This window comes from Epargyreus clarus, unplaced genomic scaffold, assembly GCF_041222505.1.
Source record: "Epargyreus clarus isolate Ecla_fem2 unplaced genomic scaffold, WU_Ecla_fem_2.2 ptg000002l, whole genome shotgun sequence".
Classification (NCBI taxonomy): Eukaryota; Metazoa; Arthropoda; class Insecta; order Lepidoptera; family Hesperiidae; genus Epargyreus; species Epargyreus clarus.
This window is the reverse complement of record NW_027332210.1, coordinates 4380662-4392124: the sequence shown is the minus strand read 5'-3', so window position 1 is coordinate 4392124 and position 11463 is coordinate 4380662. Positions and strand designations below refer to the sequence as shown.

Genomic DNA, 11463 nt, shown 5'->3' with positions numbered 1-11463 from the left:
ATCCAATCAAGTTGATCAATCAATCATCCAATCAATTTCCAGCAGTATTTTTTATTTAAAATATTTTAACTTTAAACGTAATCATTATATTTATTCATAGAAAGATTACTATTTACTTTTAAAAGACGCGAAACATTATCAGAAAAAATAGTCTATAGTCATAAAACAAAACCAAAGATATACAAATACTAGATAAGTTAAAAAATATTCTTCAAAATCAGAACCTTCTCCAATTTTTAAATCGATCGAAATTTAATCTCCTTGAGAGCTTTACACGATGACAATAGTTAAAAAATATATTGAAATTATCAAAATATTTTGATGCTGTTTAACGGCTATTTCTACAAACATTTTAATAGATGGATGGACATATTTTGATTTAGATATTAGGTGTATTATTACCTAGTTTTTTTGTATACAAAGTAAAGAATTATATTGTATATTTTTAGATAATTAAAATAATAAATCGTTACTCAGTAGCGATATTTATTGTACATTGTAAGTGGTTCTGATATTATTATTTATTTTTTGGTTAAGTTTACTTGTCGGATGTTTTATTCAGTATTATATTAATGCAAATGTTTAAGTTGTGGAAAGTCAATATTATTTTAAACTATATTCAAAATATATTTGTCGTACAAATAAATTATTTTTAAATAGAATTTAATGTATGCATAATACTCACGATAACTTTAGCCATATCGTTATACAATAAAGTACAATGAATCAATCATAAACACTTTACTACCTATAATAAATAAAAAATTACAATTAGTAATATAAAGTCTCCAAATTACCACTTTCCAGTTAATTATTAGCGATTACTTTCAGAAAATAAAAGAAACAAAAATTCGTTACAAATTGTTTCAGTACTTACTACAAGAATAAGTTTATTATGAACAATAACAAGTATGTCATATTAATTCATATTTATTTCTTAAATAATGTTATTACATTGCTTTAAATCATATTACCAGACCAAATATTTTTCAGTTTCTTTTCCAAAAAAGTAGCCATTAATACCAAAATGTTATAAACTTAACTAGGCTAAAATGAAGTAAATTGTATAAAATATGTTGTGAATCACTATAGATAATTATCAAATAAATATAAATGTTGTCAGTCAATTAAACATAGATTTAAATTGTTAGATATGCCCTTTTATTGTAACTATAAAAAAGATTGCCGAGCTATCTTTATAGGCTGATAGATTTATATTCTATCAAATACTTTAAAAGTGCTGAATGCTTACATAATTATATTTATTGATATAAAATTTGAGGCCTAAATCAAATTTTGCTAGGACAAACCTATTTGCTCGCTTTGACGTGGTGTTTGATCAAGGCCTAAATTTTAATTAAAATGATAATAAGTGACATGGGAGCTTTGACCATTTCTGTTAGAAAAGCAGATAGTAAGAAACCATGGAACTCAAAGATACATGGGAATGTTCTTAGAGACGTTATTTAGAAAACAAACTTTAAACCAAACATTTAATAGTTCAATATATTAGGACGACGAAGAAATAAACACATTTAAATTAGACTTACAAGAAGCCGTTACGTGCTGAAGAATAAATCGTTTTTTTCAATCGAGGCATTTACTTTCTAGTTCAGATTGATCGAGTGCGCTCACTCGTGTCGTGAATAGATATCGATATCATAAATATGGGCATATCTAGAAATTTAAATCTATGCCATTAATGGCTCTAGCTGACTCGCTACTTTTAGCATTGGCGATTGCATCGATGCTACATCGCGTTTTTACTACTTTGTTTAATTCATCGCGGTAATAGAATTTTTTTTGCGACTGATTTTGTTTCATCGCGTTTTTGGCAATCAGCTGTTGCATCGAGCGTCCAAAAGTTACAAGCGTTGAAACATGTGCGGAGTGAAGCATCGTTGCATCTAACATCGCAGCGTTAAGGCCCCATTGCGGTTCGAATCCGATGGCTCCACCGCCGCACCTATTTCTGCCTAATAACACCAGTGTTAAGCGCTGATCTGGTTCTGGTTTGAAGGGTGTCGTGAAGAGACATATTTTTCCGAGGCGTTCCAGCTTAGTCCTCAAGGGGTAGCGGCGACTTCAGGTAGGAATTAGATTCCTATCTGGCGGCAGTACTTACCATCAGGTGGACTGTATGCTCGTCTGCTACTCCTATGTTATAAAAAAGTAACTAAGTTTTATATCGCTAATACTAAAAGTAGCATGTGTGCTAAGGCCCTAAGTAATACTTTATCTAGTCGTTTTGAGATTACTTATGAATGTTGTACTTATTTTGTGTTTACTGTTATTATATCGATGTACTGTTACCTACACTTTTAGATATTATAGATCGTTATTGCGAAATCGAAGTATTAATAATATGTGTAATTTATTTTTTGTTGATATTTCACGATTGTATGAATCTGCTTTGATAGATGGTGGAATCTTTTAATTCTTTGCCGTGTCAGTGTCACTATTGTGAAAATAAAAGGCATTGAAATAAATATGGTGTGATTTATTTCCTCTAAAGTCTATATAACAATTTAATTATTAGTATATTTACTTACTCAACGTACAAATATTTATGATTCACGTTCTTAGTTATTTCAATATTGAAATTATTTATTTGTTAATTGAATTACAAGTTAATTTGGTCTAAACTTAAGTGTATTAAAATAAAATAATACTTACCTACATATAAAATACAACAAAAAAATGTATTACATCGGCGTGTCACTACCGTCACCCATTAAGTACGAGTATTTATAAGATCTATTTTCTTACACGCGCCAAAAGTATAACTTTAAAAAGATGTCAAAGTCTCTACAATTTAGCAAATTACCAATGATGGACAAACGAAGAATTGGACAAGCAAGAATTACTCATTTCATTCCGAGCCATAAATTACTGCCGCTTAGTAGCTTCCTACTTTCTAACTTACGCAAAGAATGAACTCCAGGAAATAGCACCGTAATACTTATAAATCAAAAGAAAATAACATTTAGTAGATGTTATTTAAGTGTATATTAAAATTATATTTTATCATAATAATTACAATTGACCAAGCTATTTTTTTTCATAGGTACATACGCGGGCCCAAATTCCAGAACTCCATGACTTTAAAATTAATATAAGTTAGCTCAGTATAAATTGCAATCCAAAATGGCTTCTCTATTTACTTCCCGCTTGTACTTTATAATTTTTGAATGAAAAATACGTATATACTTACAAAAGCCCACATTATTATATAACAATATTCATAGAAATAAATTATACCAACGCTAGATAAAGCGAAATTTAGAGTATTATCAAATATTTAATGCACACAATAAGTTTACATCTACTTTTATTCAAAACAGATCCCAATATCTTACGTTCCCATCCCTTTAAGACAGTCCTGGCATTACCTAAAACCTACTCAAAACTCAATTCAGTACCCTTTAGGTGCTCCTCTGCCCACTGATCAAACCTACGCGACAGATCATCTGACATATAGTTCTTCCAGTCACCAATTTCCCCTTTCCTGATAAATCTCAGTTGAGTTTGCTCCAAATAGCTCTTCCCAAAAGACTTTTCCAAGATGGCCTCCAGATTCACAGCTCGATTCGTCTTCATATTCTTGAATGAGAGGTGATCGCAGAGTTTATCAACTTGCTCCTCACTTATGTTTTTGCCCAGGAATTTGGCTGTCTTCCTGACCACATTTGGTAAGTCCCGCTTCATTTCCTCGAATTTGATGAAGAGCAAGTTTGGATCGTGACGTCTGTTCCAGAAACCTAAGGAGATAATCGTTAAGTTTTCCGATAATGTTTTAACTATATGGTATTGTAAATAAAAAAGATTTAATCGTTAAGTTTTCTTATAATGTTTTAACTATATGGTATTGTAAATAAAAAAGATTAAGAGATAACAAAGTAAAACAAAGTAAAGTAAATCAATTGATAGGCGACAAAAATGGTATGAAAATAATAACTTTTCCTTTAAAATCCCCAGTAGAAGTAACATATCTGCCTAAACTTGATTAAATTTTACACAATTTATATGTTACACAAGAGCCGATGTTATCAAGAAATATAACATACCAAGTATATGATTCCAAACAGGTCCAAACGGTGCTCGGTCTCTCATAAAGATGTCACAGAACTCTTCGAAAGTTCCCTTGAGGCCATGCACCAGCGTGCAATAGTGGTAGTACGACACTACCATGTCTTTGGGATTACGCGATGTGTATATGACCTAAGAGAAAATTTTGGAATGTTACACAGGCTTCTGTTCTTTGTAATTTAAAAGTGCAAGCAATATCAGAAATTCGCGGGACTCTTTTAGATATATCCCTTCAAATGCAAGTGAAAATTTGTGGTTCGACCCCGGCGGAACCACCGTCACTCGTATTTCTGCTTAATAACAGCAGTATTAAACATTGCTATGTTCTCGTTTGAACTTTGTGGTAAGGGAGACATACATTCTCAAGCATTGCATGCAACTTACTCCTGCGTTTAGCAGCCCATCTGTGACCGATCTTAGGTAAAATCTAATTTTAGTTGGGGTTGAAAACTGATGTCCATGAGCGGTAGCCACTTACCATCAGGTGATCTACATGCTCATCTGCTACTCCTATTATTGCCATTCAAAAAGTGCTCTATAAAGAACCTTTTTTGAATAAAACAATGATTTGATTTAATTTGACAAAAAATATGAATGAATACTTATATTAAGCAGAACTTAGGAGCATCATTTATAGTCTCACCTTAGGCTTAGCGGATCCATCATCTTTCTCGATTTCAAGGGGAAGCAAGTCCCAGGGCAAGTGGCTTCGTATATACCGAGGATGGGGGAGACGATACTTCACCAGATCCACTGAAGTGCCTTTAACAGACTCGTCATGCCACTCCGCGTGACCATCTACCATGATGCAGGAGAGCTCGACAAGGGGACAACGGATCTAAAGTTTAAAACTCAACTAAATTATCATCACTCATCACTTGATTAGTATATAAATCTGCTTGCAAAATCAGAATGTTCTACATCTTGTAACTAAAGATGACGAAATTATCCGTTTCTTTGTTACAATAGTTATCTTCTATTTTATGAATATAAAGAGAGAATCTTTTATTTTATTTCATGTAAATTATTCACAAAAAATCGATAATTTAAGAATTTGGTGCAATTTACATTTGTTTTTGTTACGGGTGTTATTTATTAAACTTGTAACACATACTTGTTGTAAAGATTTGGCGCCTTCATAGTCTAAATCGTGTCCGATCAGCCACACCATCTCCTGAGCCCAGGTTGATCCTAAATGATAAAACCAAATTGAGTAAGCGACAATACAAGGATTTTCTCGAGCCTTAATTTTAATATAATAATTATAGTTTAAAAACTAAAATCCACGCTAAAATCCCACAAGGGAAACCGTTAATCCTGATTCCTGACGACCCTAATGAAGTGAATGGGATAAAATTATTTAAATCGTGTATTGTGACACAGATTAATAAATAGTTACTACGTAAATTGTGATCGGTTCTTGATAATTGTTAAACATTTTAAATAAATCGGACCGTTCAAAGTGGGTAAATATCAAAGACTCCGTTACATACATACAGGCCAAGCTAATAAAAGCGTTGTAAAAATCATGTAATTTTATCGAAACTACAATTCTTTAAGAATCAAAACAAAAAGTGCGTATACTTCAAAAATGAAAATATAATAATAGTAAGAGTTCTAAACATACCAGTCCTAGGATACGAGCACATCCATACGTCACTGTCCAAGACCGTCATATCCAGGATATCCTGACCAATAGTCATATAATCAGCTGGCAGGATGACCCGGCCCGGGTTAATTTCAACCATGCAATCCTTTTTCTCGAACATTCGGTCCAAAAGCTCACCCGTTTCGGGATCTAATTTGGAAAACGATAATTCTGGTCTTGTCCTCATTTTGTTACGATTAACGATTGTATTTAGATGTTTTAAACACTTTTCACATTGGAAATAGTTTTTCCAATTCACGTCCAATTGGCTTGTGTAAAGGAAATGCAATGATCGCGTGCGTTGCTTGTGGCTAGTGCATTTTACTCAACTCTCACAAAACTGGAGTGTTCACTTTCCTTTACTGCATTCTTTAATGAAAATAGTCAAGTAATAAATTTCAGTACCTATACAGGCACATTATACATTAAATGGGTATCTATGTGAAGTAAAACGATCCATGAACGAAGAGAAATGATGAGAAAGCTACAACTTTTTACGATAAGTCACAAAGAACTTTTATGTGAAAAAATTTGAAACAAACATGCACTTAACTTGAAACGCTCGATGAAACGAAATAAATTAATTAATTTAAAAAAATGTATTTGTTATTTCTTATGCCAACGCTTCTTATATTGTGTCACAATAATTAAAACAACAATTTATGTATGAAAAACCAATCAATTCATATATTTAAACATAGAGTAAGGAGTAACAGCCTGTATAAGCTCGCTCGCTTCCGTGTTTTTCTCCTACAAACCACTTTCAGTTTCTAGCTAAGAACCCGGTGCATTATGTTATGATCAGATTAATTATCGGACATTTTGCGTAGAACCTGACTGTATATTTAAAATTGTTAAATGTATTGTGTACATAGTAAAATTCCTGTTTTAGTTTACCTATTCCAACCATTTTACTCAACTATCAAAAATCAATATACTCGTACTGTTAAATCCTGTAGATTTTAGACTTTACTCTATTAGTGTATAACCAAATCGAAATAAATTAAACTAGGATTTAAAAGTGATAGTAATAAAGCGGTGTCTTTTAATAGTCTATTTTCTGATTAGTCGATTTTTAGCATTTAAATTAGAAAATATTTGTCCTTATCGCTATATGTTCTACAAATTCGCATTTGGGCAGCGCGGTGGACTATTATAGTCTAAACCCTCTGTATCTGAAAGATGACCCATGTCCAGCAATGGAATAGTAATGGGTTGATGACGAGTCCTTATCATGTAAAAAAATTGAACGATTACAATATGCTTTATTGCAATTAAATTTTTAGGTTTATAGGAGATGGCACTCTTGGTACTTCGACTGCGACACCAGCTGCGCATTTTTTTCTGTTTTCTAGTAGGTATTCCAGGTATTCCATGTCTGTTTCGTTTTTTGTAGTAAAGCAGATTTGTTTATGAGGCGTCTCGACTCAGTTCCTAAAAGTTCCCTCCATATCCGTAACTCAATTTCTTATTCATGCCGTTATTTAAAAATAAAGTAATAATTGCGATTTTCATTTTTATAAATTGATAGAGTTAAATTTTGGAGAACACTAAATTCTAGTGATAATTTCATTTCATTTCATTTCATTTCATTTGGTGTAGGTAGGTACATCAAAGAATTTACTGTTAATGCTCAAACGTTATAAGAAAATATTATTACTGAACCATGAAAGAAGTGATTTATTTCTTGTAAGGTGCATGAATATGCAGTTATACCCGCAACACGCAAAGTATAAGATACCTAATGTGTATTTTTTGTTTCAGAAAAGAACATGATCCCAGAATAAAAAAGAAGTATGAAAAATATTATAGTCATCGTCAGACTTTTTTAAGTCTGAAGCAAATAATACTTTTGCATACCTACATACATGTATAAAATGCAATCAATAATATTAATTTATTAAAAATACTTTAGAGCGTAATATACAAAAGAAATGGCCGCCAAATAAGGCGCCATTTTCCTAATTTTAGAAAACTACCCTGTAGATGTCGCACTAAGCACTTTTCTGTTTATACCAAAAAATAATTATGAAAATTCACTATGCTCTAACATGGCTCTAACTAAAACTTTCTGTATAATATGTGTATATATATTGTATGAGCTCTGTATGTCTACTATTTTTTTTTTAAATTGAAGCAGTATCGGTCATACACTTCCGCTTAACGCGATTATCTATGCATTGAGTCAGATTTTAAGATATTAGTTAATATAATGTAAAAAAACTGGTTAACACAAACATTCGCCCAAACTGCAGTATATTCATTAGAATAGTAAATAATACTAGTTAATAATTCTAGTAAGAATATTGTCCCATTAATTCAGCCAGTACAAATAAAATGTCACATGTCACATCACTTCGTACTTCCGGTTCCGATTTCCTGTTGATTGTTCGTAGCCCCCCGCACTATACTTCAAATATTGTAAACAAAGAAATCAATAATGTCCAAAGTCATAAACGTAAATTCCAGCTTGGCCTATGAAATACTACTGTATCTAAACTCATTTTATTTGGGCATGTTTATAGTTTGCGAGACCGCTATGGGGATATTAAAAGTGATAAATGTCACGTACCCCGAAGATACCTTAGCGACTGAGGTAGGGATATTTTGTTCCCTGTGCATCATTGAAACATTACGAATATTCTTGGGGCGAAGAGGAAATCTAGCGAGCAAAAGTAAGGACGTCTAAATCTATAATCGTGTGACGAATTTAAGGTAGTCTAGACACTGGCCGCGTAAATCCTTTGCCTGTAAGAGTATTAAAATCGCTTAAAGAAAACAGAGTATAAATAAATAAATATACATAAGGTTTAAAAAAAAACAAGTCTCATATAGTGTTAACCATGTCAACACTCAAAATTAAATTTTCATATAATTATTATGGGTTTTCAAGGGCTTAATTACTGCTATTAACTCCTAATTTTCATTTAAACCTCTTGAATTTATGGTCTAATGTTGTTTCTACTTAAATCCTATAATGAAATCTGAAAAACTTTCATTTAATTATCATCAAACGAATCAAATTTATTGAAATTAGATTATTCTTATTATAAAGTGAATTTTATCTTTTTCAGAGATACCTGTATTAATATCAGTTCTGCTCACGATACCATCAGGGGTTGCTGTATGCTACTTCCTCATATGCCAGACATACATTCTTCGACTCGAGTACATTTGGTGTTTGGTCATGTTGCTGTTCCACGCCCTTGAATTAGCCTTTGCTTTATTATACATCTTTACTGTATGTCAATCTCAAAAATATGATTAGTTCATAATAATAATTATAAGTTTAAAAACAAAAAACCACGCTAAAATCGCACAAGGAAAATTGTTAATCCTGATTCCTAACGATCCTGATGAGGTGAATGGGATAAAATTATTAACATTGTGTATTGTCATCGGTTCTTGATAATTTTTGAATATTTTTAAATTAATCAGACCATTCAAAGTAAGTAAAAATAGAGTTCAAAGATTCCGTTACATACATACATACAGGTCAAGCTAATAAAATGTGGTAATAAATTCTTTAACTGCCAAATGAATGATGCCAAACATTAGATGGACTGGCTAATATATGAAATTTTTAGATACTTAATTATTTATTAAATACTTAGGAATAAGAGAAAACATTTGTGACAGCATATTGTGAAATTATTTTGCTTCCGTCCTTTGAAAAGGGCTAAATCTGATTTTTTTTGTCTAGCTTAAGTACATATATAGCCTACAATACACTGGTCTTTGAAATTAATTACATTACTATGTTCTGTTCTAATTTTAAGCTACATTATGAATCTCAAAGCATTTAAATTTTCATAACTTTTCTTATGTATTTGCTTTTGATATTATATTATTTATAAACTGTTAAAATAACTATTACTATTATGTAACAACATTCTCTATAAATGCAGTAGAATCATGATTTTCTTACATTATAATAATACAATTTTTAAAACACCAAGTAAATAATATTAGATTAATGTTTTATCTATATTTAATATATTTCTTACAATAGTTATTTTACTCCAATGCAGGGTTATAATAAAAACTATAACTATATATAACATATTAGGAACAAATGATAAATAAAACATTCCATTAACTTAATTCTTTTATTCTATTACTACAAAGTTTAAACTTAGAACTATTCTTGAGTGGGTGGAGTTATATGTTCTGGTAATGGCTGGCATTCGATTTTGGTGACCTTAAGGGCACAGCCTTCTGGTAAATTCCGCTCAATATATTCCAAGTAAGTGTCACAAGTAGATCCGGTAAGTCGTATTAAATGAACAAATCGGAAGTATGTTCTAATTTCATACTGCACTCTGTGTTTTTTGTAAATGTGAACACATCTTAATAATGTGTGTCTCTCCTTCTCAGATTTTCTTAGGGCCCAACTGTAAAATAGAATACTAGTTATGAGAAACATTAAGATTTAAAACATTAAGAATTCAATATTTAATCAATACTTGGTAATATTTATAACTATATGTTAGTAACCACTATGCACGTTTGGTATCATAGAATTCCATGCAGACAATAAATACCCAAAGTAATTGTGTCAGTCATGCTACGATCTACTTCAGGGCATGATATTATTAAGAAAAGCACCTTTGTTGTTGTGTTTGTGTTGAATAAATAGTGTTAAAGGCCACTTTCAATACTCAATAGTCATTTACTTAAATAAAACAACTCTCAATTTTCTTAAAAAATGAATATACCTAATCCTGATATGAGAATTATTTAGACGGCTAACCCTTTCTAGCAAGATTAAATTAAATAAGAAAATATTTATTAACAAGTAATCTTAAAAGTGCACAGTAGTTTTTCTTCAGAAACCCTTCAGGGTTATGATAATAATATTATCTTTTTTTTAACATACCTTTTGGAAACTTCAATGCCTAAATGCGAAGCTGCAGCAATACAGAACCATGAATAACTCAACAGCACAGCGGGGTCAATGCCCCGCATCTCTAGCTCCACCCTTTTATACAATTTGTCCAATTCGATGGTAGATGAAACATTATCTATAGGAGTTTGTATTGGTGTTATGGTGGAAGTTATAGGCCTTATTGCCGCTAAATTGGCGGTAAATGTGTTCCGGACGACAGGCGCAGTACGCAAAATACCCTGAAAATGTTATTTATATAAATTATAACTAATAAAATGAGGGATTTAAATTCTCGCTCTGTAACACTTACCCTGACTATATTCATGTTGGTTTTGGCTTATGATATAATGATCGTTTGTTATATTAGAATTTTGAACGTAAGACTAGTTTTCTACATTTATTTTGGACAACAACTGCAATTATATACAAAGTTATAATAATAACCTGAGCATAATCACAATTTCTAACCTTAACAGGATTGACAACTTTGACAATTGTATCAATTGTAAGTGGTGTCAATTGACAGTGACATTAGGGAGGGGATGTTATGAACTAACTATTTATTTCGATCCGTAATGAAGGTAAAAAGGTTTTGCTGTATATTTAATCAAGGTTAATGTGATAAGGTTGTAATAACCATAAAATTACAGTGGTCTTTACAATGTTAAATAATGTAATTGTACTTTGCTAATTCTTCCTTGGTGAGAATAATAATTTCGGATATCAACCAATCCAACTCACTTGCCCTTGCACAGCATACACTTTGCGAATGAAATGAAGTGCTCTTGTCTATTTTTGCACTCACTCAACCATTACTACAAAAAATATTATATTTTTT

The 11463-nt window shown here is 31.5% G+C and overlaps 3 protein-coding genes across 3 annotated transcripts; 1 reads left to right on the top strand and 2 right to left on the bottom strand.

Moving 5' to 3' along the window:
* Positions 1 to 3329: 3329 nt before the first annotated feature.
* St2 (Sulfotransferase 2) lies at positions 3330 to 6049 on the bottom strand. The gene is made up of 5 exons (XM_073078485.1): positions 5717 to 6049; positions 5204 to 5280; positions 4733 to 4927; positions 4068 to 4221; positions 3330 to 3761 (listed from the first exon to the last, which is right to left on the bottom strand). The coding sequence occupies exons 1-5, from the start codon at positions 5922 to 5924 to the stop codon at positions 3400 to 3402; spliced, it is 996 nt and encodes a 331-aa protein (XP_072934586.1). The 5' UTR covers positions 5925 to 6049; the 3' UTR covers positions 3330 to 3399.
* Positions 6050 to 7417: 1368 nt separating this feature from the next.
* On the top strand, positions 7418 to 9715 carry LOC140746353 (transmembrane protein 216). Its single transcript, XM_073078474.1, has 2 exons — positions 7418 to 8412; positions 8812 to 9715. The coding sequence occupies exons 1-2, from the start codon at positions 8178 to 8180 to the stop codon at positions 9003 to 9005; spliced, it is 429 nt and encodes a 142-aa protein (XP_072934575.1). The 5' UTR covers positions 7418 to 8177; the 3' UTR covers positions 9006 to 9715.
* Positions 9716 to 9832: 117 nt separating this feature from the next.
* mRpS10 (mitochondrial ribosomal protein S10) lies at positions 9833 to 11135 on the bottom strand. The gene is made up of 3 exons (XM_073078460.1): positions 10936 to 11135; positions 10617 to 10864; positions 9833 to 10131 (listed from the first exon to the last, which is right to left on the bottom strand). Exons 1-3 carry the CDS (start codon positions 10948 to 10950, stop codon positions 9879 to 9881), a joined length of 516 nt encoding a protein of 171 aa, XP_072934561.1. The 5' UTR covers positions 10951 to 11135; the 3' UTR covers positions 9833 to 9878.
* Positions 11136 to 11463: the final 328 nt, after the last annotated feature.

What these genes read in the sequence shown, in the direction of transcription:
- St2 (XM_073078485.1), bottom strand. Translation starts at nt 5,924, where the DNA reads ATGAGGACAAGACCAGAATTATCGTTTTCCAAATTAGATCCCGAAACG. An exon ending in GTGCTCGTATCCTAGGACTG is followed by an intron (nt 5,281 to 5,716) that starts GTATGTTTAGAA and finishes TTTATCATTTAG; the next exon opens with GATCAACCTGGGCTCAGGAG. An exon ending in TGTTTGGAATCATATACTTG is followed by an intron (nt 3,762 to 4,067) that starts GTATGTTATATT and finishes TTATCTCCTTAG; the next exon opens with GTTTCTGGAACAGACGTCAC.
- mRpS10 (XM_073078460.1), bottom strand. An exon ending in GGCATTGAAGTTTCCAAAAG is followed by an intron (nt 10,132 to 10,616) that starts GTATGTTAAAAA and finishes TCTATTTTACAG; the next exon opens with TTGGGCCCTAAGAAAATCTG.
- LOC140746353 (XM_073078474.1), top strand. Translation starts at nt 8,178, where the DNA reads ATGTCCAAAGTCATAAACGTAAATTCCAGCTTGGCCTATGAAATACTA. An exon ending in AGGAAATCTAGCGAGCAAAA is followed by an intron (nt 8,413 to 8,811) that starts GTAAGGACGTCT and finishes TATCTTTTTCAG; the next exon opens with AGATACCTGTATTAATATCA.